Source organism: Jaculus jaculus, chromosome 3 (assembly GCF_020740685.1).
Source record: "Jaculus jaculus isolate mJacJac1 chromosome 3, mJacJac1.mat.Y.cur, whole genome shotgun sequence".
In the NCBI taxonomy this organism is placed as follows: Eukaryota; Metazoa; Chordata; class Mammalia; order Rodentia; family Dipodidae; genus Jaculus; species Jaculus jaculus.
The window spans coordinates 75,889,036-75,915,776 of NC_059104.1; the positions used below are offsets into that span (position 1 = coordinate 75,889,036).

Consider the following 26,741-nt stretch of genomic DNA (forward strand, 5'->3'; position numbering starts at 1 on the left):
CATGCATGGATATCAGTTTATGGGGGCCAGGGGCGGAATGTGGTGGTTTGATTCAGGTGTCCCCCATAAACCTAGGTGTTCTGAATGCTAGCTCCCCAGCTGATGGATATTTGGGAATTAATGCCTCCTGAAGGGAGTGTATTGTTGGGGGCGGGCTTATGGGCTTTATAACCAGTTTCCCCATGCCAGTGTTTGGCACACCTTCCTGTTGCTGTGGTCCACCTTATGTTGGCCAGGGGGTGATGTCCACCCTCTGCTCATGCCATCGTTCTCCCCTGCCATCGTGAAGCTTCCCCTCGAGCCTGTAAGCCAAAATAAACCTCTTTTTCCCAGAAGCTACTCTTGGTTAGGTGATTTCTACCAGCAATGTGAACCGGACTGCAACAGGGTAAAAGGTGGGAAACTGGTGTTTCAAGCAAATGCGCATAGAAAACAAGCAGGTGTCCCTGTACTAATATCTGATAGGGTAGACATCAAACCAATTATTAGTTTGAAAAGATAAAGAAGGTCACTTCATTATGATTAAGGAAACATTATGATTAAAGAAACAGAAGGACATTATAATTCTAAACATATATGCATCTAACATGGGGCTCCCAGTTTGATCAAACAAATGCCACCAGACTTAAGGTCACAGATAACACCAAATACAGTTATAGAAGCTGACTTCAATACTCCACTCTCATCTATTCACAGGTCATCCTGGCAAAAAATAAATAGAGATGCATCTGGATTAAATGAGATCATAGAACAAATGGACCTAACAGATACATATAGAACATTTCACACAAATGCTGCAGAATACACATTCCTTTCAGCAGCACAGGGAACATTTTTTAAAATTGACCATATATTAGGACACAAAGCAAATCTTAACAAATATAGGAAAAATGCAATAATTCCTAGCACTCTACTGATCACAATGGGGTTAAACAACAAATTAATAGCAATAAAAGAAAAGCTATAAAGCATACACAAAAACCTGGAACTAAACAATGTACTACTAAATGATTAATGGGTCCATGAAGAAATCAAGAAGGAAATCAGAAAATTCATAGTATCAAATGATTATGACAACACAATATACCAAAACCTTTGTGAGACAGTGAAGGCAGTTCTAAGGGAAAGTTTATAGCTTTAAGTGCCTAAATTAGAAAATTAGAAAGGTTGCTAACATTTTAATGCTTCACCTTAAGGCCTTGGAAAAAGAAGGAAAAGGCAAACCAATAAAGGAGTAGATGGGAAGAAGTAATAAAGATTAAGGCAGAAATTAATGAAATAGAAACAAAAGAAAAATCCAAAGAATCAATGAAATGAGAGAAGAGACACAAATTAATAAAATTAAAGATGAAAAAGGTACCATTACAACAGATACCAGAGATATTCAAAAAAATCATAGGGACATAAGTACACATACTCCACTAAGTTTGAAAATTTGAAAGAAATAGTTGATTTCCTTGATATCTATGACCTACCAAATTAAATCAATATGAGATTCATCAGTTCAAAGATCCTATAACAAGTATGGAGATCCAAGGAGTTATAAAGAAAATCACCCAACTGGGCTGGAGAGATGGCTTAGCGGTTAAGCGCTTGCCTGTGAAGCCTAAGGACCCCGGTTCGAGGCTCAGTTCCCCAGGTCCCACGTTAGCCAGATGCACAAGGGGGCGCATGCGTCTGGAGTTCGTTTGCAGTGGCTGGAAGCCCTGGTGCGCCCATTCTCTCTCTCTCCCTCTATCTGTCTTTCTCTCTGTGTCTGTCGCTCTCAAATAAATAAATAAAAAGTGAACAAAAAAAAAATTAAAAAAAAAAAAAAGAAAAGAAAATCACCCAACTAATATAAGTCCAGGCCCAAATGGATTCACTGGTAAATTTTACCAGATCTTCATGGAAGAACTAGTACCAATGATTCTCAAACTTTTCCATAAAATAAAAAAGGAAGGAATCCTACCAAACTCCTTTTATCAACCACAGTATCACTATGATACCAAAACCAGACAAAGACTGAACAAAAAAAAAGACAATTACAGACCAGTTGCCCTCATGAACACAGATATAACAATTGTCAACAAAATACTGGCAAACAGCATCCAAGTATATATTAGAAAGATCATTCATACTGACCAAGGAGGCTTTTTCCAGAAATGCAGTAATGGTTCAACATATACAAACTGATAAATAGAATATACTATATAAATGGACTGAGGGACCAAAATCACATTATCATCTCATTAGATGCAGAACAGGCATTTGACAAAATCCAACATCCTCATGGTTAAAAGCCCTACCGAAACAGAACAGAAGGAATATAACTCAACATAATAAAGGCCATTTATGACAAACCTATAGCTAACATACTATTAAATAGAGAAAAACTTGAAGCTTTTTCACTAAAATCAAGAACAAGACAAGGGTGTCCACTGTCCTCACTTGTTAAAAATGTAGTACTGGAAGTCTTAGCGTAGCAGTAAGGGAAGAGACACACATAAAACGGACACATTGGAAAGGAAGAGATCAAGCTGCCATTATTTGTAGATGATATGATTCTATACATAAAGGACCCTAAAATTCTACCAGTGAACTGTTAGAGCTGATACTTACAGCTATGTAGTAGGATACAAAATAAACATACAGAAATCAGTAGTTTTCCTATATGCTAACAACAAACATGCAGAGGTTGAAATCAGAGAACCACCCCCATTCACACTTGCAACAGAATAAATAAAGAACGTTGGAATAAACCTAACCAAGGAAGTGAAGGATGTCTACAATGAAAACCAGTCCCCATCCAAATTCCCATGGCATTCTTCATGGAAACAGGAAAAATAATCCTAAAATTCATTTGGAAACACAAAAACCTCAAATAGCCAATACAATTTTGAGCAGCAAAAATAAGGCTGGTGGTATTGCCATACCTGATTTTAACCTACATTACAGAACCATAGAAACAAAAACAGCATGATATTGGTACAAAAACAGAATACAGACCAGTGGAACAGAATAGAGGACTAGTATAAGTCCAGGCAGCTACAACCACCTGATCTTTGCCAAAAATACTCATTGGAGAATTGACAGCCTCTTTAACAAATGGTGCTGGGAAAATTGTGTACCTATAAGTAGAAGGATACTTAACTCTCTCCCTGCAGAAAATTAAGTCCAAATGGATTTTCATATCATACCTGAAACTCTGAAAATGCTAGAGGAAAAAGTAAAGGAAATCCTTCAACATATTAGCACAGGCAACTTCCTGAATATAACCCCAGTTGCTCAGGAAATAAAGCCACTAATCAACAACTGGGACTTCTTGAAATTACAAAGCTTTGGTACAATAAAGGACACTGAATACAGCAAAGCTGTAACCTACAGAATGGGAGAAAATCTATGCCAGCTATTCACCTGACAGAGAATTAATATCCAGAATATGCAAAGAACTTAAAAAGACTAAATAATAAGATATCAAACAACCCAGTTAAAAAATGGGCTATGGTTCTAAAGAGTTCTCAAAAGAAGAAATTCAGATGGTATAGAAACATCTAAAAAATGGTCTACATCCTTAGCCATGAGGGAAATGCAAATTAATACTTCTCTTAGATTCTGTCTCACTCCTGTCAGAATGGATATCATCAAAATAAATGACAATAAATGTTGGTGAGGATGCAGAAATACAGGTACCCTTCTATATTGTTGGTAGGAATGTAATCTGGCACAGCCATTGTAGAAATGAGTGTGAAGGTTCCTGAGACAGAAAAAAATACATCTATATGTCCCAGCTATACCACTCCTAGGCATATATCCTAAGGACTCTTTTCACCACCTTAGGGATACTTGCACAACATGTTTATTGCCACTGTATTGACAGTAACTAAGAAACAGAACCAGCCTAGATGTCCCTCAACAGAGGAGTGGATAATGAAGATGTAGTATATATTTTTGTTATTGTTATTTTTATTTATTTATTTGAAAGCAAAAGAGAGAGAGAGATGATGGGCGCGCCAGGGCCTCCAGCCACTGCCAACGAACTTCAGATGCATGCGCCCCCTTGTGCATCTGGTTTAATATGGGTCCTGGGGAAACAAGCCTCGAACTGGGGTCCTTAGAATTCATAGGCAAGAGCTTAACTGCTAAGCCATTTCTCCAGCCCAAGATGTAGTATATTTATACAATGGAATTCCATTCAGAGGTAAAGAAAAATGAAATTTTGAAATTTTCAGGGAAATGGATGGATCTGTTAAGTGAGGGAACCCAGGCCCAGAAAGCCAAGCGCCTCATATTCTCTCATATGTGGATCCTAGCTAAAAATGTTTGTACTTGTTTGTGAGTTGGAATAAAACTCAGAAGCAGAGGTCAGTAAGCTCAAAGGGATATAATGGAGGGGGGCTACTTAAAGGGAAGGCATGATATATATGTAAGTAAAAAAAACAAACAAACATAATATTGAGGATGTAAGGGCCTAAGTGAGTGCAGTGGAAGAGACTGAGTAAAGTGAAGGTGGGGGAAAGGTTAATCATAATCTAAGAAAGTATGAGTATTGACAAGTTCCATAATTATAGAGAATAAACCTTGGTAATTCCCTCCCTCCCCCTTTCCCTTTGTAACTCCACTCTCCATTATATCCCCTCTCCCTCTCAATCAGTCTCTCTTTTATTTTGATGTCATCATCTTTCCCTTCTATTATGATGATCTTGATTAGGTAGTGTCAGAAACTGCAAGGTCATAAATATCCAGGCCATTTGGTGTCTGGAGTAGCACATTGTAAAGGAGTCCTATCCTTCCTTTGTCTCTTACATTATTTCCGCCACCTCTTCCACAAAGGACTCTGAGCTTTGGAAGGTGTGATAGAGATTTCAGTGCTGAGCACTCCTCTGTCACTTCTTCTCAGCACCATGGTGCCTTCTGAGTCACCCCAAAGTGACTGCCATCTGAAAAGAAAAGCTTCTCTAACCAAAAATGAAAGTAGCATTAAATATGGGTATGAACATTAAGAGAAGTGCTTACTGGGCAGTTTGGTGAGCATAGTATATACATTTAGCCAGACACCAGTAGATACATCCCTGTTACTGAAAACCTACAACAGGGCTAGTCAGGAGCCCGAGGGATGTAATGTCTAGTTAGTTTTATATTTGACTTACTCTGTTTTTCATTTCTAGTGTTTCTGATTGTTATTTTTTTTCATTATTTCTATTTCCTTACTCATGTCTTGTAATGCCCTCCTTATTTCATTAAGTTGGTTTTCTGTGTTCTTCAGGAGTTGGTTTTCTTCTTTGATTTCTTTCAACATAGATATAATCATTTTCTGAAATCTTTGTCAAACATTTCATCTAAAGCAATGTCACTGGAGGTTATTTCTGATGGATTTATAATTTTTGGTAGGATTGTATTATCTTGATTTTTTGTTTATTATAGAGATTTTTGCATCTTGAGTTAATTTGATGCTTGGGTTCTCTAATTATCTTCAATGTATTTAGTCTTGTAAATCTGACTTCATATATCTTCAGTGCTCAAGTTTAAAGTAATAGTATTAGCTTTTATACTCCAAGAAAAACAGAAGTGACCATAGGTTTGCCTGCTATTCAAGCATTCTACTATCCTTGGCGGGGCAAATTACTGGCAAATTCTAAAATTCAACTGAGCCATATAGACATTCGATCAAAACCAGCACAGATTATTTATACAAGCTTGGGGATTAAAACAAACAGATAATTTAATAAAGCCAAAGACCCTGTGGGTTTGTGCTCCCCCACACCCTTAATCCTGTATACTAAGAGGTTAAGGTTTCTGGTCTGAAATGGTGTCCATGTCAGCCTGGGGCTGAGTCAGACCCTGTCCTCAATAATGACAGGAGAAAAGATAAAGGCCCTAAATATCAGGAAACATCAAAGGCAACATAGTCAACACCAAAATATGGCTTATTTGAGAGTGGTGAAGCCAACCATGAACATATCATTCAAATGTAATACATAACCTTTCTTGACATGGACAGAGAGATTAGCACTTCCAGTGCAGGCCCATGTATCTGGCTTTGTGTAGTAAGCCCTGTTACCTTTTGGAATGGCTTTCAATCTTATCAGTGCTGAGTGCCCATGTTGATTACTGTTTTTTTGTGGATCTGGTGTTCCCATCAATCAGTTGTGCTAGATGTCCTATGGCTGGGGGTGAATGAGTTCTCCAGTTCATAGCACTAATGGTTTGGGGATGGGTGGCCCTGCAGGTGCCTGTAGTTGTACAAGGGCTGTTCAGCTGGTCTCATTTGTGTTCTCCTTCAGCATCTGTTCAAATTGTCCCTGCTGTCTTCATCTTCAGGTTTCTTGACTTTACAAGGAGGCTGATACGAGTGGAAAATCTTGTTTCTGCTACTGCATTTCTGTGCTGGAGGATTGGGGCTGCTGTTCCCTCTGTGGGATTCTCGCTAGTTTCCTCTTTTCTGGAAGATCTTAGTCTTCTCTGCTTCTTTCTTGGAGTTGATAATAACTTATACACCTTCACTTTTATGTAAGAGTGTATCTTGCTGTGTTTCTGCTTATTTCCTTCCCTAGGCTGCTTGAGTGTGGCTACTATGTGACTGTCTTACCCAGAAGTCAAAAGAATATATTTTTTAAAAAGAGCATTGGGGGCTCCTTCCCTGCCTGCCTCTCTCCCTTCCTCCCTCCCTCCTTCTCTTTCAAATAAGTAAAATATTTTAAAATATACAAAGGACATTGACCAGTACACTTTAAAAAAATGCAGAGAGGGTATGAATGCCAGTACTCAGATCAGCAATCAGAAATAAATTAATTTAAAACAAAGAAACTAAGTTAGATAATATGGTACCTATAGTAAGACTATCACCCAGCATCTTAAATATCTACCCTTCAATCTCCCAATTTTGTCTTTGTATTCTGGGTTTGTTTGAACCTTGGTTCAAATATAGATTGGGATTTTCATCTTTTAGAAAAAACTGATGACTATATTTTTAGGCAAAAGGTCAGGCATATTTGTTACATGTACTTAGTAGATTAGCTTCTTCAAATGTGTCTGCCAACAGAGCTATATAAGAGGCACTTATAAAGAGACTGCAACAGAAGCTGTTCAATTTATTTTTGGTCCAGGTTTTCCTGAAGATGAGCAAAAAATTTTGTCAGGGGCAGGTGAAATTAAACTTAGGGTCTTGTGGGTATTAGGTAAGTGAGCTACATCTCAGTTCTGTGACAATTTTTTTTTAACTTTTTTAATTGACATCTTCTGTACTTACAGATAATAATGTCCTTTGCAGTACAAAATCGTTGTAATTTCATGAGGTCCCAGTGATTAATCTGTGATTTTATTGCCTGAGCAATTGGGGTTGTATTCAGAAAGTCTTTGCCTAGACTAATATGTTGAAGGGTTTCCTCTACTTTTTCCTTTAGCAATTTGAGAGGCTCCGGTCTGATGTTAAGGTCTTTAATCCATTTGGACTTAATTCCTGTGCATGGAGAGAGACAAGGATCTATTTTCATACTTCTACATATACATATCCAGTTTTCCCAACACCATTTGCTGAAGAGGCTGTCTTTTCTCCAATGAATATTTTTGTCATTTTTATGGAATATCAGATGGCTATAGCTACCTGGACTTACATCTGGGACCTCTATTCTGTTCCATTGATCTACATGTCTGCTTTTGTTCCAGTACCACACTGTTTTTGTTACTATGGCTCTGTAGTATAGGTTAAAATCAGGTATGGTGATAACACCAGCCTTATTTTTGTTGCTCAGTATTATTTTAGATATTTGAGTTTTTTTGAGATTCCAAATGAATTGTAGGATTGTTCTTTCTATTTCCATGAAGAATGCCTATGGAATTGTGATGGGGATTGCATTAAATGTATAGATTGCTTTCGGCAAGATTGCCATTTTCACAATATTGATTCTTCTAGTCTAGGAACAAGGGATGTTTTTCCACTCCCTAGTGTCTTTGGCAATTTCTCGCTTGAGTTTTTTAAAGTTCTCATTGTAGAGATTCTTTACTTCCTTGGTTAGGTTTATTACAAGGTACTTTATTTATTTATTTTTTTGATGCAATTGTGAATGGGACTGATTCTCTGATATCATTCTCTGTGTGTTGTTAGCATATAAGAAGGCTACTGATTTCTGTGTATTTACTTAGTATCCTGCTACATTGCTGTAGGTTTTGATCAGCTCTAACAATTTGCTGGTAGAGAGTTTAGGGTCCTTTATGTATAGAGTCATGTCATCTGCAAATAATGATGACTTGATCTCTTCCTTTCCAATTTGTATCCCTTTTATGTGTGTCTCTTGCCTTATTCCAGTACTATATTACATAAAAGTGGGGTCAGTGGACACCCTTGTCTTGTTCCTGATTTTAGTGGAAAAGCTTCCAGTTTTTCCCCATTTAGTAATATGTTGGCTGTAGGCTTGTCATAAATAGCCTTTATTGTATTGAGATATGTTCCTTCTATTCCCAGTCTATTTTATCATGAAGGGATGGTGGATTTTGTCGGATGCTTTCTCTGCATCTAATGAGATGATCATGTGATTTTTGTCCTTCAATCCATTTATATAATGTATTACATTTATAGATTTGCATATACTGAACCATCGCTGCATGTATGGGATAAAGCCTACTTGGTCAGTGTGAGAGATCTTTTTGATATACTCTTGTATTCTGTTTGCCAGTATTTTGTTGAGAATTTTTGCATCTATGTTCATGAGGGAGATTGGTCTGTAATTTTCATTTTTGTTCTATCTTTGTCTGGTTTTGGTATCAGGTTGATACTGACATCATAGGAGGAGTTTGGTAGATTTCCTTCTTTTTATATTTCAAGGAAAAGCTTAAGAAGCAATGGTGTTAGCTCTTCCTTGAAGGTCTTGTGAAATTCTGCAGTGAATCCATCTGGGCCTGGACTTTTTTTAGTTGGGAGATTATTGATAACTGTTTGGATCTCCGTGCTTTTTATAGGTCTATTTAAGTGATTATCTTGATTTAATTTAGGTAGGTCATATAAATCAAGGAAATCATCCATTTCTTTCAGATTTTCATACTTTGTGAAGTATATGGTTTTATAGTATGTCCCTATGATTTATTTAATTTCTCTGGCATCTGTTGTTATGTTACCTTTTTCATTCTAATTTTATTAATTTGTGTCTCTTTTTCTTTTGGTCAGATTTGCTAATGGTTAATGAATCCTGTTTATCCTTTCAAAGAACCAACTCTTTGTTTCATAAATTCTTTGAATTTTTTTTGTTGTTGTTTGTTTCTATTTCATTAATTTCTGCCCTAATCTTTGCTACATCTTCCCATCTACTGATTTTTGGTTTGCCTTGTCCTTCTTTTTCCAAGGCTTTAAGGTGAAGCATTAGGTTGTTTACTTGTGACCTTTCTAGTTTCTTAATGTAGGCACTTATAGCTATAAATTTACTTCTTAGAACTTTCTTCATTGTGTCCCAGAGATTTTTGTATGTTGTGTTCTCATTATCGTTTGACTCTATAAATTTTTTGATTTCCTTCTTGATTTCCTCATTGACCCATTCATCATTTAGTAGTGTATTGTTTAGTTTCCATGATTTTGTGTATGCTCTGTAGCCTTTTTTGCTATTGATTTGTAGTTTGATTCCATCGTGGTCAGATAGAATTCAAGGAATTATTTCAATTTTCCTGAATTTGTTAAGATTTGCTTTGTGTCCTAATATATGGTCTGTTTTAGAGAATGTTCTATGACTGCTGAAAAGAATGTATATTCTGCAGCATTTGGATGAAGTGACCTATAGATATCTGTTAGGTCTACTCCTTCTATGAGCTCATTTAGTCCAGATGCCTCTCTGTTTATTTTTTCCCTGGATGTCCTGTCAATTGATGAGAGTGGGGTGTTGAAGTCACCCCCTTCCACTGTGTTTGGTGTTTTCCACAACCTTAGTTCTAATAGTGTTTGTTTGATGAATTTGGGGGCCTCCATGTTAGGTGTGTATATGTTTAGGATTGTAATGTCCTCCTTTTGTAGTGTGCCTTTAATCAATATAAAGTGACCTTCCTTATCTTTCTTGACCAACATTGGACTGTAGTGTACGTTGTTAGATATTAGGATAGCAACCCATGCTTGTTTTCTAGGCCCATTTGCTTGAAACACCGTTTTCCAACCTTTCACCCTAAGATAATGTCTATCCTTTGTAGAAAGGTGAATTTCTTGGAGACAACAAATTGTAGGACCCTGCTTTTTAACCCAGTCTGCAAACCTATGTCTTGTGGTTGGGGCTTTGAGGCTGTTGATATTAAGTGATATTATTGAAAGGTGTGTATTTATGTTTGCCATTTTTGTGTGGTTTTGGTTCTACCTTTGCTCTCTTGTGGTAACTAGTATTTTGAGTATTGCTTGTTTTTTCCAGGTTCCTTATAGGTGTGCTTTTCCTTCTCTTTGGCATCAGGATTCTTTCAAGTATTTTCTGTAGAGCTGGTTTTGTCTTCAAATACTCCTTTACCTGCTTTTGTCATGGAATGTCCTTATCTCTCTGTCTATTTGAATGGATAGCTTTGCAGGATAAAGTAAGCTTGGTTGACAGTTGTTATCTTTCAGAGTTTGGAATACATCACTTCAATACCACCTGCTGGCTTTTAAAGTTTGTGTTGAGTAAGCTGTTATAATCCTGATGGGCTTACCTTTATAGGTAACTTGATTTTTCTCTTTGATTTCAATATTTTTTATTTGGTTTGTATCTTTGGTAGTTTGTTTATAATATGGTGAGGAGACGTTCTTTCCAGGTTTTGTCTGGCTGGTGTTCTAAAGGCTTCCTGTATCTGCATTGGCACCTCTTTCCCAGTTTGGGGGAAGTTTTCTTCAATAATTTTGTTGAGGACGCCTACTATGTTTTTGGAGTGAAATTCTTCTCCTTCTACTATGCCCTGAATTCTTATGTTTGATCTTTTCATAGTGTCCCAAATATCTTGAAATTCACATTCATACTTTTCTATTAGTTTGTCTTTTTCTTTGTTAGACTGTATTAGATCTGCCACCTGTTCTTCTGGCTTAGATATTCTGTCCTCTCCTTCATCCATTCTACTGGTGAGATTTTCTACACAGTTTTTTATTTCATTAACTGTGTTCTTCATTCCTAGTAATTTTGACTGTTTTTTCTTTATTATTTTTCCTTATTTATCTCTTGTATTGACTTATTTCATTAAATTGGTGTCCTGTGTCTTCTTTGATTTTTTGATTTCTTCTTTGACTTCTTTGAATATTAAAATCATTCTTCTGAAATTTTTCTCAGGCACTTCTAACTCGTTCTCATTGGAGGTCATTTCCGATTAATTAATACTTTTTGTTGGATTTACATTGTGTTTATTTTTGCTGTTTCTTGTGTTGTAATGTATATAATTTTGCATCTTGGATGAAGTTAATGCTTAGATTTTCTAGTTAGCTGGTTATTCTTAGCTGTATCAATTGATCTGGTGTAATATATCTTCAGTGTAAGATGTTAGGTGTGGCTCTTAACACTCTCAGAGTATCTAGAAAAGTGTTCCTAGGGGTTGAGTTTGCTGCTATGGGAGTATTCAAGTAGTCTGAGTGGTACAAAATACAGGTAGATTCTTAAATTTAACTAAACACTGTACACATTCAATCAAAAACAACACCGAGTATTTATGCAAGTGTAGTTATTATAACAACCAGATCCTCTATCAAGTAAGAGGTTAAGATTTCTGGTCTGTTGAAGGTTCCAAGTCAGCTTGTGATCAAGTGAGACCCTTTCCTGGTGCAATCCCAATTACTTTTTTGGATGATTTTGGTCTCAGTCAGGTAGACTGGCTTGGTCGCTGGACCCCTGTTCTGTTTTCTGGAGCTGGGCACTGGCTTTTCCTGCAGGGCAAACCAAGTCTGTCAACTGTGGCCCTGCAGATCGGCACCCCCGTTGTTGGAACCGCCACTGCCGCTGCCACTGCTGTGTCTGCTACTGATGCTGATGCTGCTGAAGCTGCCGCTGCTGGGCCTGTCACTGCTGCTGCTGAAGCTGCCACTGCTGGGTCTGCTGCTGCTGCTGGGTCCACAACTGTTAAAGCCACTGCTCAAGGGCCTAGGCATGGCTCTTAAAAGACCCTCAGTAACAGGAAAAATTACCCTAAGTGTTTGGTTTGCCTGCTAGGCGAGTATTCTAGTAGGCTGGGTGGAGCAAAATACAAGAAAATTCTAAAATTCAACTGAGTAATATAGACATTCAATCAAAACCAGCATGGAGTATTTATGCAAGAGTGTATATTAAACAGATCCTCTAACAAAGTCCCTAAGGATGCATGGTGCCCCACACCCTTAATCTTGTCAACTGGGTGGCTGAGATTTCTGGTCTGTAAAGGATTCCAAGGTCAGTTTATGGCCAAGGGGCCAGCTTCTGCCCCCACCTATGACAGAAGACAGAGGCACTATAAATCAGGAAACAACAAGTGGCAAGCCCAAAATATAGCTTATTTAAGAATGGCAAATTTAACCATCCATCATATTTAACACATAATCTACACTGGTATGGAAGGTGTATTTAGCACTTCCAAGGCAGGTCTATACATCAGGGTTTGTGGTAGGTAATGACCTTGATATAAGTAGAACCTGTTACCTTTTGGTAACAAATGGCTTTGTTCCAGCTATGGTGCGTGCTGCTTGGGTCCCTCTTTGCTGCTCTGTGGGCTCAGGTAGGCTGGCTGAGTCGCTGGGTCTGTGCTCTGATAGCCTGTGCTGGGTGCTGTGTAGGTGAATTCCCCTCCCCAGGTCTCTGGTGCATACTGGCACTTGCGCTAGCTGTGGGGGAGGGGAGGCTGTAGAATGTGTCTGAAGTTATACTGCTGGTAACCACGATCCTCTTCCTCACAAGCTGCTCAGCCAGTCCTTGCTGTCTTCCCCTTCATGTTTCTTGAGTTTACAAGGAGGCTGGTGTGAGTGGAAAATCCCTTCACCTGGCTTTTCCTGCTGCTCAGGCTGAGCCAGGCAGCTGCATGGGCAGACACTGCTTGCTGCTGGAGCTGCTTCTGGAACCTCTGCTGCCTACTTCCTTGATTTTTAGAATCTCTGGTTCACTCCCACTGCTGTGGTTGATAATTTCTTATATACCTTCACTTTTCAGTAGAAAAGTATATTTTGCTGTTTTTCCCCCCTTGGGTTTTTTTTCTTGTTTTTATTTTGTTTGTTTGTTTTTGTTTTTGCTTATTTCCCCCCGAGTCTGTTTTGGCATGGTTTCTTTGCCTTTATCTTACCTGGAACCTGTGTGACTTTTTCTTTATTATTATTCTATTTTTGAGTGAGAAAGAATTGGTACTCCAGGGCCTTCAGCCACTGTGAACAAACTGCAGGCACACCACACCCCCTTCTAGCACATATGCAATATTGTGTGCTTGCATCACTGCATCTGGCTACATGGGACCTGTAGATTGGAACACATGTTCTTAAGGCTTAACAGGCAAGCACCTTCACTGCTAAGCCATCTCTCCAGCCCATGTGTGACGTTCTTAATTGGTCATATAAAGTCAGAATTTAGGGCTACAAGATGATATATTTTCTCTGTCCAGATGGCCTTGTAGTTCAGCAGTGTTAGTTAGGTAGTAAAACTATTTAATCAGGCAATTACCACAGAAGTACAAAAAGGCATGGATCCAAGGCAAAAAATAAAAGTGACTGATACAAAGTACCTCTGAGAATGAAGAGGAGGAATAGACAAGGTGGCTTGATTTGGAGAAAAAGGAAAGAGCTTGGCTCTGCAGAGAACTTAATGTAGTTCAAGCAAAGGGGAAAGGATGAGAGAGTTGAGGCATCTGGGGTTAGGATTAGTAGGGTGTTGAGATAGTAGACTTTATGGTACAATGCAGCAAAAAAGTCTAGTGATGACATGGAATATAAATGTGGGTTCTCTGGAGGCAATCAAGTCTGGAAAGTGGCAACCTATGATGGCAATATAGTTCTGTGTGTGTGTATAGAACACATGTCATGTTAGCTGATTTTGTATGGAGAGGAAACCAAATGCCAAGTAGCAGAAAGGAGAGTAGTAGACAGATAGCAGAAATGAGACAGGAGAGCCCACTGAACCAGCCACATGTCCATTTGTTATAACCAGCAGTGAGCCCTCCATTCCCTGTCACCATCTCCCCAAAATTTACATTTCTCTTAACTTCAGCAACAAACAAGAAAATATACCCTCTTTTCTAGTTTATTAAACTCATAGGATTCTTTCCAATGAAAACTGAACTTCCCATTTAATAGAATCCCAACAGATATAGCAGCAAAGTTAGATATTAGGCACTGACTGATTTCTGTGACTCAGCTTTTGCCCCAGATGCAATACTGAAAAGCTTATGTTACTGTTGAACTTATTTGTAATTTCCGCCAGGGTACAAACTCTACAGTGTCTCATCCATAGGTTACCTCTACTTACTCTAAGTATATTAGCATTTGGCCTGGAGTCAAAGATAATAGCAGCCCTTCTTCTTGAAGATTTAATGAAATTTGTTTCTAAATTCAAGTCTGAGGAGCAAGTTGATTGAGATAGATGTAAAAACCACTGTAGCAGGGCTGGAGAGATGGCTTAGTGGTTAAGTGCTTGCCTATGAAGCCTAAGGACCCCGGTTCAAGGCTCAATTCCCCAGGACCCACGTTAGCCAGATGCACAAGAGGGCACATGCATCTGGAGTTCGTTAGCAATGGCTGGAAGCCCTGGCGCGCCCATTCTCTCTCTGTCTTTCTGCCTGTCACTCTCAAATGAAAGAAAAAAACAAAAACACTGTGACATACATAGTAGATTAACCATATAAACAACCATAGATGGTAAATTCTTATTCTTCTTTCCTCAGGGGATTTGTTGATTATTTAATGTCCCCATTGTGGTCACAGATGGTTTGCCAAAGTAACCCTTGTTCAGAAAGAACTTCATCTGATACTGTGGCATATTTTTTTTCTTTTTTCTTTCAAACTAAGTTTTATTTTTAAAAGTCATACTGAGCCAGGTGTGGTGATTTAGAACCCAGGATGTGGAAACAGAAGGACCAGGAGCTCAAGGTCATTCTCAGCTATGCATCAAGTTCAAGGCTGGGCTGAGTTACTTAAATCCTGATCAGTAAACCTTTTACCTAGGCTTTTTTAAAAATCGAGGTTTCTGAATTTCTTCCTACTGTTAATTGATGTGTATGCTAGAAACTGGCTTGAATCTTGGCCTAAGGAACACAACTAAGAGAAGTCAGCTTCCAGCAAAATCCCAATGCCTTCCAAAGCCAGTAGAAGCTGTGCAGACTGTCTTGTCACTGATCTCCATTGGACAGGTTTACAGGTACCTCTAAAATATAAAGGGAAACTAAACTATTCTTGAAACTGAGTGAGTCACAGTCAGCCCTGCATCACTTTAGCTTAAACCTTTGGCAAACCAGTGCCTTGGAGTTCTCTCTCCTGATATCAAGACAGCACAGAAGCAGGAAGCTGACAGGCAAACAGCTTTGCTTTGGAAACCATCAGTAATCATGAAAATGTCTTTCATTTTGGTGTAGTCCCAGTGGCATATTCAGCATGTGGCATTGTACAGGTGTGTTGAGAGACTCTTCTAGGTGTGGGGCCATAGATTTCAGGAAAGCTCCTGTGACTTGCTGGTAATTCCAAAGCTCAGTGAAAGGTCAGTATTCTCTGGAGAGTACTTACCTTGCTGGCCCAATCCATGAAGCTTTTTGTATTTATCTCTTTTTTTCTTAAAATTTGTATTTTATTTATTTATTTTTGATAGAGGGGCAGGTAGAAAGAATAGGTGTACCAGGGCCTCTAGCCATGGAGCCACACATATCTGCAACATTTAGCTCTATTCTGATTTATTTGAGAGAGAGAATAAGCACAACCAGGGCCTCCGGCCACTGCAAACAAACTCGACATTCATGTACCACTTTGTGCTGGCTTACATGAGTACTGGGTAATTGAACCTGAGTCCTTAAGCTTCGCAGGCAAACATATCTCCAGCTCTTAAGCTCTATTCTTAAGGGTAGTTTTAGTTTACTAAAGTTGGATTTTATTGTGGGGAACACTTTGAGTTGGGGCTTGAAGCCCATTTGTTCATTATCAGTCTTTAAGGACTGCTTGAAACAATTTTGGGAAGGTTGGCTGGTTTTCTCCACTGAAAGTATATATCACTGGAGGAAAAACCTTACTGGCATTTTGAATGGCAATAAGCATGGTTGCACAAGTATTTCTAAGGTAATGAGATGAGTCTTTAGGATATATGCCTAGCAGTGCTATAGCTGGGTCATATGGTAGATCAATTTTTAGCTGTCTTAGGAACCTCCTCACTGATTTCCACAATGGCTGGACCAGATTGCATTCCCATCAACAGTGCAAAAGAGTTCCTCTTTTTCCACATCCTTGCCAGCATTTATGGTCATTTGTTTTCATGATGGTAGCAAATCTGACAGGAGTGAGATGGAATGTCAGTGTAGTTTTAATCTGCATTTCCCTGATGACAAGGGATGTAGAACATTTTTTCAGATACTGATATGCCATCTGTATTTCTTTTGAGAACTGTCTAGATCCATAGCCTATTATTTAATGGGCTTGTTTGATTTCTTATTATTTAACTTTTTGAGATCTTTGTATATCTTAGATATTAATCCTCTATCAGATGGCAAAGACTTTTTCCCATTCTGTAGGTTGCCTCTTTGCTTTATTCACAGTGTCCTTGTCTATACAAAATCTTTGTAATTTCCTGAGGTCCCAGCGGTTAATCTGTGGTTTTATTACCTGAGCAATTGGGGTTGTATTCAGAAAGTCTTTGCCAAGACCAATATGTTGAAAGGTTCCCCCTAATTTTTCCTCTAGCGGTTTCAGAGTTTCAGGTCTGATGTTAAGGTCTTTAATCCATTTGGACTTAATTCCTGTGCATGGAGAGAAAGAAGAATCTATTTTCATACTTCTACAGATACATATCCAGTTTCCCCAGCACCATTTGCTGAAGAGGCTGTCTTTTCTCCACTGAGTGTTTTTGGCATTTTTATCGAATATCAGGGGCCTATAGCTACCCGGACTTAACATATGGGTCCTCTATTCTGTTCCATTGCTCTACATGTCTGCTTTTGTGCCAGTACCATGCTGTTTTTGTTACTATGGCTCTGTAGTATAGGCTAAAATCAGGTGGTTATACCAGCAGCCTTATTTTTGTTGCTCAGTATTATTTTAGATATTCAAGGTTTTTTATGATTCCAAATGAATTTTTGGATTTTTTTCTATTTCCATGAAGAATGCCATGGGAATTTTGATGAGGATTACATTAAATGAGCAGATTGCTTTTGATAAGATTGCCATTTTCCAATCCAGAAACAAGGGATGGCTTTTCATTTCCTAGTGTCTTCTGCAATTTCTTGCTTGAGTGTTTTAAAGTTTTCATTGTAGAAATCCTTTACTTCCTTGGTTAGGTTGATTACAAGCTACTTTATTTTTTTTTATGGAATTGTGAATGGGACTGATTCTCTGATATCATTCTATGTTTTTTTTTGTTAGAATATGGGAAGGCTACTGATTTCTGTGTATTTACTTAGTATATTGCTACATGGCTGTAGGTGTTTATCAGCTCTAACAGTTTGCTGGTAGAGAGTTTAGGGTCCTTTATGTATAGAGTCATGTCATCTACAAATAATGATAACTTGATCTCCCCTTTTCCAATTTGTATCCCTTTTATGTGTGTCTCTTGCCTTATTGCTATGGCTAAGACTTCCAAAACTATATTAAATAAAAGTGGGGACAGTGGACACCCTTGTCTTGTTCCTGATTTTAGTGGAAAAGCTTCCAGTTTTTCCCCATTTAATAATATGTTGGCTATAGGCTTGTCATAAATAGCCTTTATTATATTGAGATATGTTCCTTCTATTCCCAGTCTCTGTAGGACTTTTATCATGAAGGGATGTTGGATTTTGACGAACGCTTTCTCTGTGTCTAATGAGATGATCATATGATTTTTGTCCTTCAACCCATTTATATAATGTATTACATTTATAGATTTGCATATATTGAACCATCCCTGCATCTCTGGGATAAAGCCCACTTGGTCAGGGTGAATGATCTTTCTGGTATACTCTTGTATTCTGTTTGCCAGTATTTTGTTGAGAATTTTTGCATATATGTTTATGAGGAAGATTGGTCTGTAATTTTCATTTTTTGTTCTATCTTTCCCTGCTTTTGGCATCAGGGTTATGCTGGCTTCATAGAAGGACTTTGGTAGAATTCCTTCTTTTTCTATTTTATGGAAAAACTTAAGAATCAGTGGTGTTAGTTCTTCCCTGAAGATCTTGTAAATTCAGCAGTGAATCATTTTGGGCCTGGACTTTTTTTAGTTGGGAGATTTTTGATAACTGTTCGGATCTCCGTGCTTGTTATAGGTCTATGTAAGTGATTAATCTCATCTTGATTTAATTTAGGTAGGTCATATAAATCAAGAAAACCATCCATTTCTTTCAGATTTTCATATTTAGTGGGGTATATGTTTTTATAGTATGTCCTTATGATTTTTTGAATTTCTCTGGAATCTGTTGTGATGTTGCCTTTTTCAGCTCTAATTTTATTAATTTGTGTCTCTCCTCTCTTTCTTTTGGCCAGATTTGCTAAGGGTTTATCAATCTTGTTTATCCTTTCAAAGAACCAACTCATTGATTCTTTAGATTGTTTATTAGGTTTCTGTTTCATTAATTTCTGCCTTAATCTTTACATTTCTTCCCATCTGCTGATTTTTAGTTTGCCTTGTTCTTCTTTTTCCAAGGCATTAAAGTGAAGCATTAGGTCGTTTACTTGCGACCTTTCTAATTTCTTAATATAGGCACTTAAAGGTATAAATTTACCTCTTAGGACTGCCTTCATTGTGTCCCAAAGATTTTTGTATGCTGTGTTCTCATTATCATTTGCCTATGAACTTTTTGACTTCCTTCTTGATTTCTTCATCGACCCATTCATCATTTAATAGTGTATTGTTTAGTTTCCATGATTTTGTATATGATCTATAGCTTTTCTTACTATTGACTTGTAGTTTGATTGCATTGCGGTCAGATGGTTGACAGTTGTTTTCTTCCCGAACTTCGAATCCATCACTCCAAGCCTTTCTGGCTTTTAAAGTTTGTGTTGAGTAATCTGCTGTGATCCTGATGGGCTTGCCTTTGTAGGTAACTTGATTTTTCTAACTGTTTTCAATATTTTTTCTTGGTTTGTATGTTTGGTAGTTTGATTATAATATGGAGAGGAGAGGTTCTTTCCAGGTTTTGTCTGGTTGGTGTTCTAAAGGATTCCTATATCTGCATTGGCATCTCTCCCAATTTGTGCGAAGTTTTCTTCTATGATTTTGTTGAAAATGACTACTATGTTTTTGGAGTGAAATTCTTCTCCTACTATACCCTGAATTCTTATGTTTGATCTTTTCGCAGTGTCCCAAATATCTTGAAATTCCCATTCATACTTTCCTATTAATTTGTCTTTCTCTTTGTTGGCTTGTATTAGATCTGCCACCTGGTCTTCTAGTTCAGATATTTTCCCATCTCCTTCATTCATTCTACTGGTGCAATTTTCTACAGAGTTTTTTTTATTTTATTGACTGTGTTCTTCATTACTAGTATTTCCTACTGTTTTTTCTTTATTATTTCTTTATTTGTGTCTTATACTGACGTCTTTATTTCATTAAATTTTTGTCCTATGTCTTCTTTGATTCATTTGATTTCCTCTTTGATTCCTTTGATTTCTTCTTTGGCTTCTTTGAGCGTATTTATAATCATTCTTTTGAAATCTTTCTCAGGCATTTCCTCTTAAGTCATTCTCACTGGAGGTCATTTCTGATGCATTAATACTTTTTGTTGGATTTGTATTGTCTTTATTTTTGGTGTTTCTTATGTTATTATATATATATATTTGCATCTTGGATTAATTTAGTGCTTAGATTTTCTAGTTATCTGCAGTATTATTAGATGTATCCATCAATCTGATGTTATATATCTTCAGGGTAGGAGGTTAAGGTGCTAGGTTGGGCTCTCTAGACTCTCAGAGTATCTACAAAAGTGACCCTACTTGTTGGGTTTGCCTGCTATGAGAGTATTCAAGTAGGCTGATTGGAACAAAATATAGGCAGATTCTAAAATTTAATTAGACATTGTACACTTTCAATGACAAACAGCACAGAGTATTTATGCCAAGACTAGGTATTAGGACAAGTAGATCTTCTAACTGTTCCTTAGGGTTGTTTTGCCCCACACCCTTAATCTTAACAACAAGGAGTTTAAGATTTCTGGTCTGTTGAGGATTCCAAGTCAGTTTGTGACCAAGTGAGACCCTTCCCTAATGTACAACAGAAGAGGAAACAAAGCCACTCTAAATCAAGAAGGAACAAATAACAAGCCCAAAATATAGCTTAAGAGTGGCAAGTCTCACCATCCATCAGATTTAACATATAATTTATCCCGATACTGAAGGTGCAATTAGCACTTCCGGTTCAGGCCTATATACCAGGCTTATTTGGTGGGTACTGACCTGGTGTAATCCCAGTTACCTTTTGGGATGATTTTGGTCTCAGTTATGCTGCGCTCCTGCTTGGGTCCTTCTTTGGTGCACTGTGGGTTCAAGTAGGCTGGCTGGGTCATTGGAAAGCTGCTCTGGTCACTGGTGCTGAGTGCTGTGGTCTCCCTTCTGCTGGTCTCTTGTGCTTGCTGGCTCTTGCGCTGGCGGTGGGGGACGGGAGGCTGTCGATGATGGCTCTAGTTCTCTCACTGGTCCAAGTGATCCTTTACCTTGTGGTCTGCCCTTCCTTTGTTCACTGTGGTTCTCCATGTTTCTTGAGTTTGGGAAGAGCTCCAGTGTAGGTGGAAAATCCCCTTACCTGGTTTTTCCTATGGCTCAATCTGAGCCTGACAGCAGTGGCCCTGCAGCTCTGGATGCTTTGGATCTCTCCTACTACTCTGCTACTGTTGGTAATTTCTTATACACCTCACTTTTTAGTAGAAGAGTGTATTTTGCTGGGTTGGGTGTTTGTTGTTGTTGTTGTTGGACACCAGGTAGAAAAAGCATTTATACTGACCTTTGGATTTAAAAGGAAACACTAGGGCTGAAGGAATGGCTTAGTGGCTAAGGTGTGTGCCTGCAAGGCCAAGGGACCCAAGTTTAATTCCCCAGGACCCACATTAGCCAGATGCACAAGGGGCACAAGTGTCTGGAGTTTGTTTTCAGTGTCTGGAGGCCCTGACACACCCATTCCCCCCCTTTCCCTTCCTCTCTCTCTCTCTCCCCCTCTTTCTCTGTCAAATAAATACATACAATATTTTAAAAAATAAAAAGCAGCACTAAGGGAGCCTTGTTAACACAGCAGGTAACTCATAAGTCTCACAAAAGGAAGCATTGAGTAAGGGCAGGCGGATGTAGAATGCCTACCTTGAATTTGATCTGAAGATGTTGGTCATTGAGACAGATTTCAAATACTGTGCTTCTCTGCTTTGCAGAGTTTTTGGTATGTTTGTTAGGCTCTCTGTGAATAGCAAATGGTCTCCTTTGATTCTCTCTTCTTTGCAGTCTCGGGGAGTTTTGCCTGGCTCACTTGTTACTGAAGAGGAATCCTACCATGTTCTTCCAGCATTTTATTGAATGTATATTCCACTTCAACAACTATGAGAAGCATGAGAAGTATAACAAATTCCTCCAATCAGAGAGGTCAGTGAAGTAGCTAGAGTGGTTTCCTTGTCTCGCAGTAAGAGATTGAGTGAAGATTGGGAGATGTTGGTTGTAAAATGCAGTGGTTGGATGCACCCCTGACCTGGGTATTGTGGTGGTCATTTGTTTATTTGGCCAAAGGACATGAGAAAATTCAGTTGTGATAATAATAAAGTCCTAAGGGTGATGCCTGTGGTGACATTAGAATGTCACTGCTGAATGCTGTAATCTTTGTTACCCAAACCTATATGATATAGTAAGTGTCCTCTTCTCCCAGGGAGAAGCAGCTGTTTTCACTGAAGGGAAAGACAAACAAGGAGAAGCGGATGAGAATCTACAAGTTTCTTCTTGAGCACTTCACAGATGAGCAGCGATTCAATGTCACTTCCAAAGTCTGCCTTAATATTTTGGGTATGCTTGTTTTTTGTGGTACATACTTGTTTCAAACTGAAATGTTATATTGATAGTGGTCCAGCAGTTAAGACCTGGTACTCTAGGAAGACCAGTCTTTCTGTCTTATTGCCACTAGGTGTGGCCCATTTCTGTTACCTTTGTAGGCCCCTGCTACAACCTCAGACAGGCCCCAGTCCCGTGAATTCCCCTTCCCTCTAGGTTAAGGTGTTTCTCAGAAGCTGGTCTACTGTACTTTCTCAGCATGCTTTACTGATGGCATCCTGCCCCTGGACATGGAAGCCAGCGAGTTACTCTCAGATACCTTTGACATCCTCAGTTCAAAAGAGATCAAGCTTTTGGCAATGAGAGCTAAACCATACAAGGACCTCCTTATGGAAGAAGATGATGTGGCCCTAGCAAATGTCGTCATTCAGGAAGCTCAGATAAAGCTCATCTCACAGGTATGCGCATGCACTGTGCTTCTCTGAAGTACAGGTTTTACACGTGGGTCTGGAACCACTCCTTCCGCTGGCTATAACTCTTGCCCAGGTGATGGTGATTCTCAGGTCTCTGCCTTTAGCGATAGCTTCTCCTATGAACCTGAATGTGCTTCTGCCTGCCTGGGTTCTGCTAGTGTCCCAAACTTTATCAGAACTGAATTAATTATTTCTGCCCTTGGTCTCTTCCTTCTCACATGTTGTTAAGAAGGGAGCCATTATATAATGATGGTATATATACCTATAGATTTTTAGATAATTTATGCTGCAGAAGAGCACAAAACAGTAGTCTGGCATGTTAGGCACATACTTGGTTTAGCCACAGGTATCAAATTTGAACTGCAGTGCCTAAGAAAGCCTCATTGTCATGATCCTCTCCAGACCTGATGTTCTTGTGCCTTGCTTAGATGTCTGATTTGTATTTCTACCTTATCTTTGTAGGCTTTTAATCCCAAAGAAATAGACTCCGATAACATCCAGTTTGCTAGGTCATGTCTGTCCTATCAGGTCTTTGCCTCACCATTGGTTCTAACTTTTGTTGAGACTCATTTCCATTAAGCTCCTTCACCTTTAGTTGCTTTGTCTTATAGACTATGCACCACATTGCTATAGGAACAATCTTTCTTAAAAATGAATATGATAATTTTGTTCTCTATAAAATACACTAAAGGCAGTGTGATGCTGACTGTGGCAGGGATCTTTTGGGGTAACCTGTAGTCACTCAGTCCTGAGGTGTTGGTTTCCCAGTCGTGTGGTATGGGTCAGTCAGTACTGAGACATTGGCTACTCAGTACAATGGAGTTGGTCACATAGTATATGCCTTCATCAAAGCTCATGAGAATCTTTTTAATATTTGTCATGTGTCATCTTTAAAACTATGTTGGTGGCACCTGCCAACTTCTCAATAACATCTTGATTCTCCTCTAAAGCACAGAAAACTCTGTCCTTGTCTCCACCCCATTTCTTTCCTCCCTTCCTCACATTCAAAGCATTCTCCCACTCCATCCACACCATTGGCACTGTTTCCTCGGTCTCAGTGACCCCAGGCACTTCACTTCCTTCTACTCCCCACACATTTCACACACAGTATCTCAAAGAAGCCTCCAATAGACATTTCTCTTTATCCACATTTTATCCTAACTCCCTGTCACCTCATGTCATTTATCACAGCACACACTGACCTAGAAGTAATTTGAAGGCAAGTTTGCAATTTTATTTCTGTATTTCTAGAGGTTAGTTTATGTGTGGATAGAGAAGGTGCTTGTTAATACTTGTCAAATGCTAAATGGTTACTAAAATGATTCTTAATTTCCCACATGCCTAGATACATATTTATTAAATTGCATAGTTTTTTAAATATTTGTGTTTCTGATTTGCAAATATACATGAGGGAAGGGGAACAATGGGCAGGCACATCAGGACCTCCTCCAGCCCTGCAAACGAACTCCAAATATATGTGCCACCTTGTGCATATGGGTTTACATGAAACTGGGGAATCAAGCCAGGTCATTAGGCATCGTAGGCAAGCATCTTAGCTGTTGAGCTCTCTCTCCAGCCATAAGTTGTGTAGTTTTATGCCTATTGTTCTCCTGTTTTGGGGACTCTAACAAGATCTTTTAGCAAGAAACACTATTAGTTTTGAATAAGAAGAAAGTACATTTCAGGTTCAGAAAGTTAAATCTTATATATGTGGGATGCTGTAATATGAATTACTTTAAATTGGATTTATTACAAAAATATCTGTATTACTGATCATTTAAGCCAAGTAGTATATAAATATATAGCAATGTTTTTGTTTGTGTTTGAAACAGGGCCTTACATAGCTCAAGTTGGCCTCAAACTCTTTTTTTATTATTTTTATGTTTTGGTTTTTCGAGGTAGGGTTTCACTCTGGCCCAGGTTGACCTGAAACTCACTATGTAGTCTCAGGGTGGCCTGGAACTCATTGCAGTCCTCCTACCTCTGCCTCCCGAGTGCTGGGATTAAAAGCGAGCCCCACCACGCCTGGCTCAAACTCTTGATCTTCCTGCTTCAGCCCCCTGAGTACTCAAATTATAGGCCCATGCTAGCCCACCTAGATCATTGCACTTTTCAAAATGTATGCAATTTTATGTATGTATGAAAAGACACATGTTCACAAGGCTAGGGAGATGACTCAGCAAGTAAGAGCACTTACCATTCAAGTATGAAGATCTGAGAGGGCCTGATTTGCCCTGAGTTTTATTCCATAACATTCACATAATAGCTGGGCGTGGCCATGTATTTTTGTATCCCCAGTCCTGTAGGAAGCAGAGACTGGAGAATCACTGGGGTTTGCTGATCAGCCAGTGTGGCTGAAAAAAAAAGGGCAGCTCGAGGTTTAGAGAAAGATTTATCTCAAGGAAATATGTGAGTAATAGAGGATACCATGGTTCTCCTCTGGCATTTATATGCACACTCATAGGCCATGTGTCTGCATACACATACTTATATACTACACATACACCACACACGTCACACCATACCTAATACACACATGCAGAAAGACAAAGCTGGCCATCTTCATGCTTTAGCCAACCACTACCATTTCATCTACAGATTATCAAATATCCTATGAGTAGCCAAAGTAAGCAGATTGGTATTACAAAACAGAAGGATGTTGCATGAAAGAACTGTAGAGCCAAAGGTTCATAAAGAGCTGTGTGGACATTTGGAACTTTTGTCAAGTTCTTCAACACATCTTACTCCTATTTCTCTTTAGAACATGTGAGGAGTGTTTATTGTCACCCTACTTTACACACCTGAGAGTCTTGTGACAGTGATTTATTATAAAGTCTTTAGAAGAAATGCTGTAGGTCCTCTCCATTCCTAGTATCAAGATCAAATATCAGTCTTTTAGAGGATGCTGGATTTGCTGTACTTAACCTAATTAAGATAATGTTTTAGAGGCTGGGGAGATGGCTCAGCAGTTAAGGCACTTGCCTCCAAAGCCTAATGACCTGGATTCACTTCCCCAGTATCCATGTAAAGCCAGGCATCTGGAGTTCATTTGCAGCAGCTAGAGGTCCTGGCATGTCCATTCTGTTTGTCTTGTCTCACCTCTCTCTGTCTCTTTCTGCTTGCAAATAAAAAAATAATAATAATAATAAGGAAGGGAGGGAGGGAGAAAGGAGGGTAGGAAGGAAGGGAGGGAGGGAGAAAACCTGGGGGCTTGAGAGATGGCCTAGCAGTTGAGGAACTTGCCTGTGAAGCCTAAGGACCCAGGTTCAACTCCCAGTACCCACATAAGTCAGATGCACAAGGTGGCACAGTTAGTTTGCAGTGGCTAGAGGCCCTGTCATGTTCATTTTTTCTCCAATAAATAAATAATAAAAGATTTTTTTTAAAAAGACAATGTGTTATTTTTCTGAAGTTTGTTAATCTAATATATGCTTTTGCTTGTGTTACTACAGGTTCAGAAGAAGAATTTCATAGAAAATATTATTCCAATCATCATCTCCCTGAAGACTGTGCTGGAGAAAAATAAGATCCCTGCCCTGCGGGAACTCATGAACTATCTCAGGGTAAAGAGTTTGCTCTTTGGGGTTGTCTTCCCTACTGCCACTGACAGTGTGTGATAACCCAAAGTGCTCCAAACATTCCTATAATTGTTGAGGACTGAGCATATATGTCTTTGGGATTAGGTTCCATTTCAGAGATTTTCCCTACTGAAGTTGAGGACAGTCATTACCTTAGTTCATCTGGATAAGAGATAAGTGGAAGGTGGTCATCATGTTTAATTTTAGAGTGTTTTCCCTTTTCCTGGATGTGGACAGGAGGTCAATTGCTATGGCAGCATGCTGGTTGTGAAGAGTGGAGGTTATCCTGAGGCAGCTACCATTCTGAGATTGTGAAGTAAGGGACCAAGACTGGAATGTGCTTATTTGCAGTGAGGCCTCAGACCTGTGACAAAAATCATTGAAATGACACATTGGTTTCTTTAATTTGGCAACTATTTCTGTTTACATTATATATTTCACTTCATTAAAACAAAATTTTTCCACTGGGCATGGTGGTTCACACCTAAACCCAGCACTTGGGAGGCAGAGGTAGGAGGATTGCGGTGAGTTCAAAGCCACCCTGAGACTGCCTAGTGAATTCCAGGTCAACTTGGGCTAGAGCGAGACCCTACCGTGAAAACCCTATGGCTTAGCAGTTTAAGGTGCTTGCCTGTGAAACCTTAAGGGTCCAGGTTTAATTCC

General features: G+C 38.9%; 1 protein-coding gene across 4 annotated transcripts in view; it reads left to right on the plus strand.

Annotated features, from left to right (window-relative positions):
- Window positions 1-26,741, plus strand: part of Ncapd3 (non-SMC condensin II complex subunit D3) — a 173,818-nt gene that overhangs the window by 137,420 nt on the left and 9,657 nt on the right. For all 4 annotated transcript variants that reach the window (XM_045145067.1, XM_045145064.1, XM_045145065.1 and 1 more), the window contains 4 exons: window positions 21,494-21,631; window positions 21,909-22,042; window positions 22,286-22,485; window positions 25,953-26,063. In XM_045145067.1, the coding sequence (XP_045001002.1) occupies window positions 21,494-21,631; window positions 21,909-22,042; window positions 22,286-22,485; window positions 25,953-26,063 (583 nt within the window). The remainder of the gene's footprint in view (window positions 1-21,493; window positions 21,632-21,908; window positions 22,043-22,285; window positions 22,486-25,952; window positions 26,064-26,741) is intronic.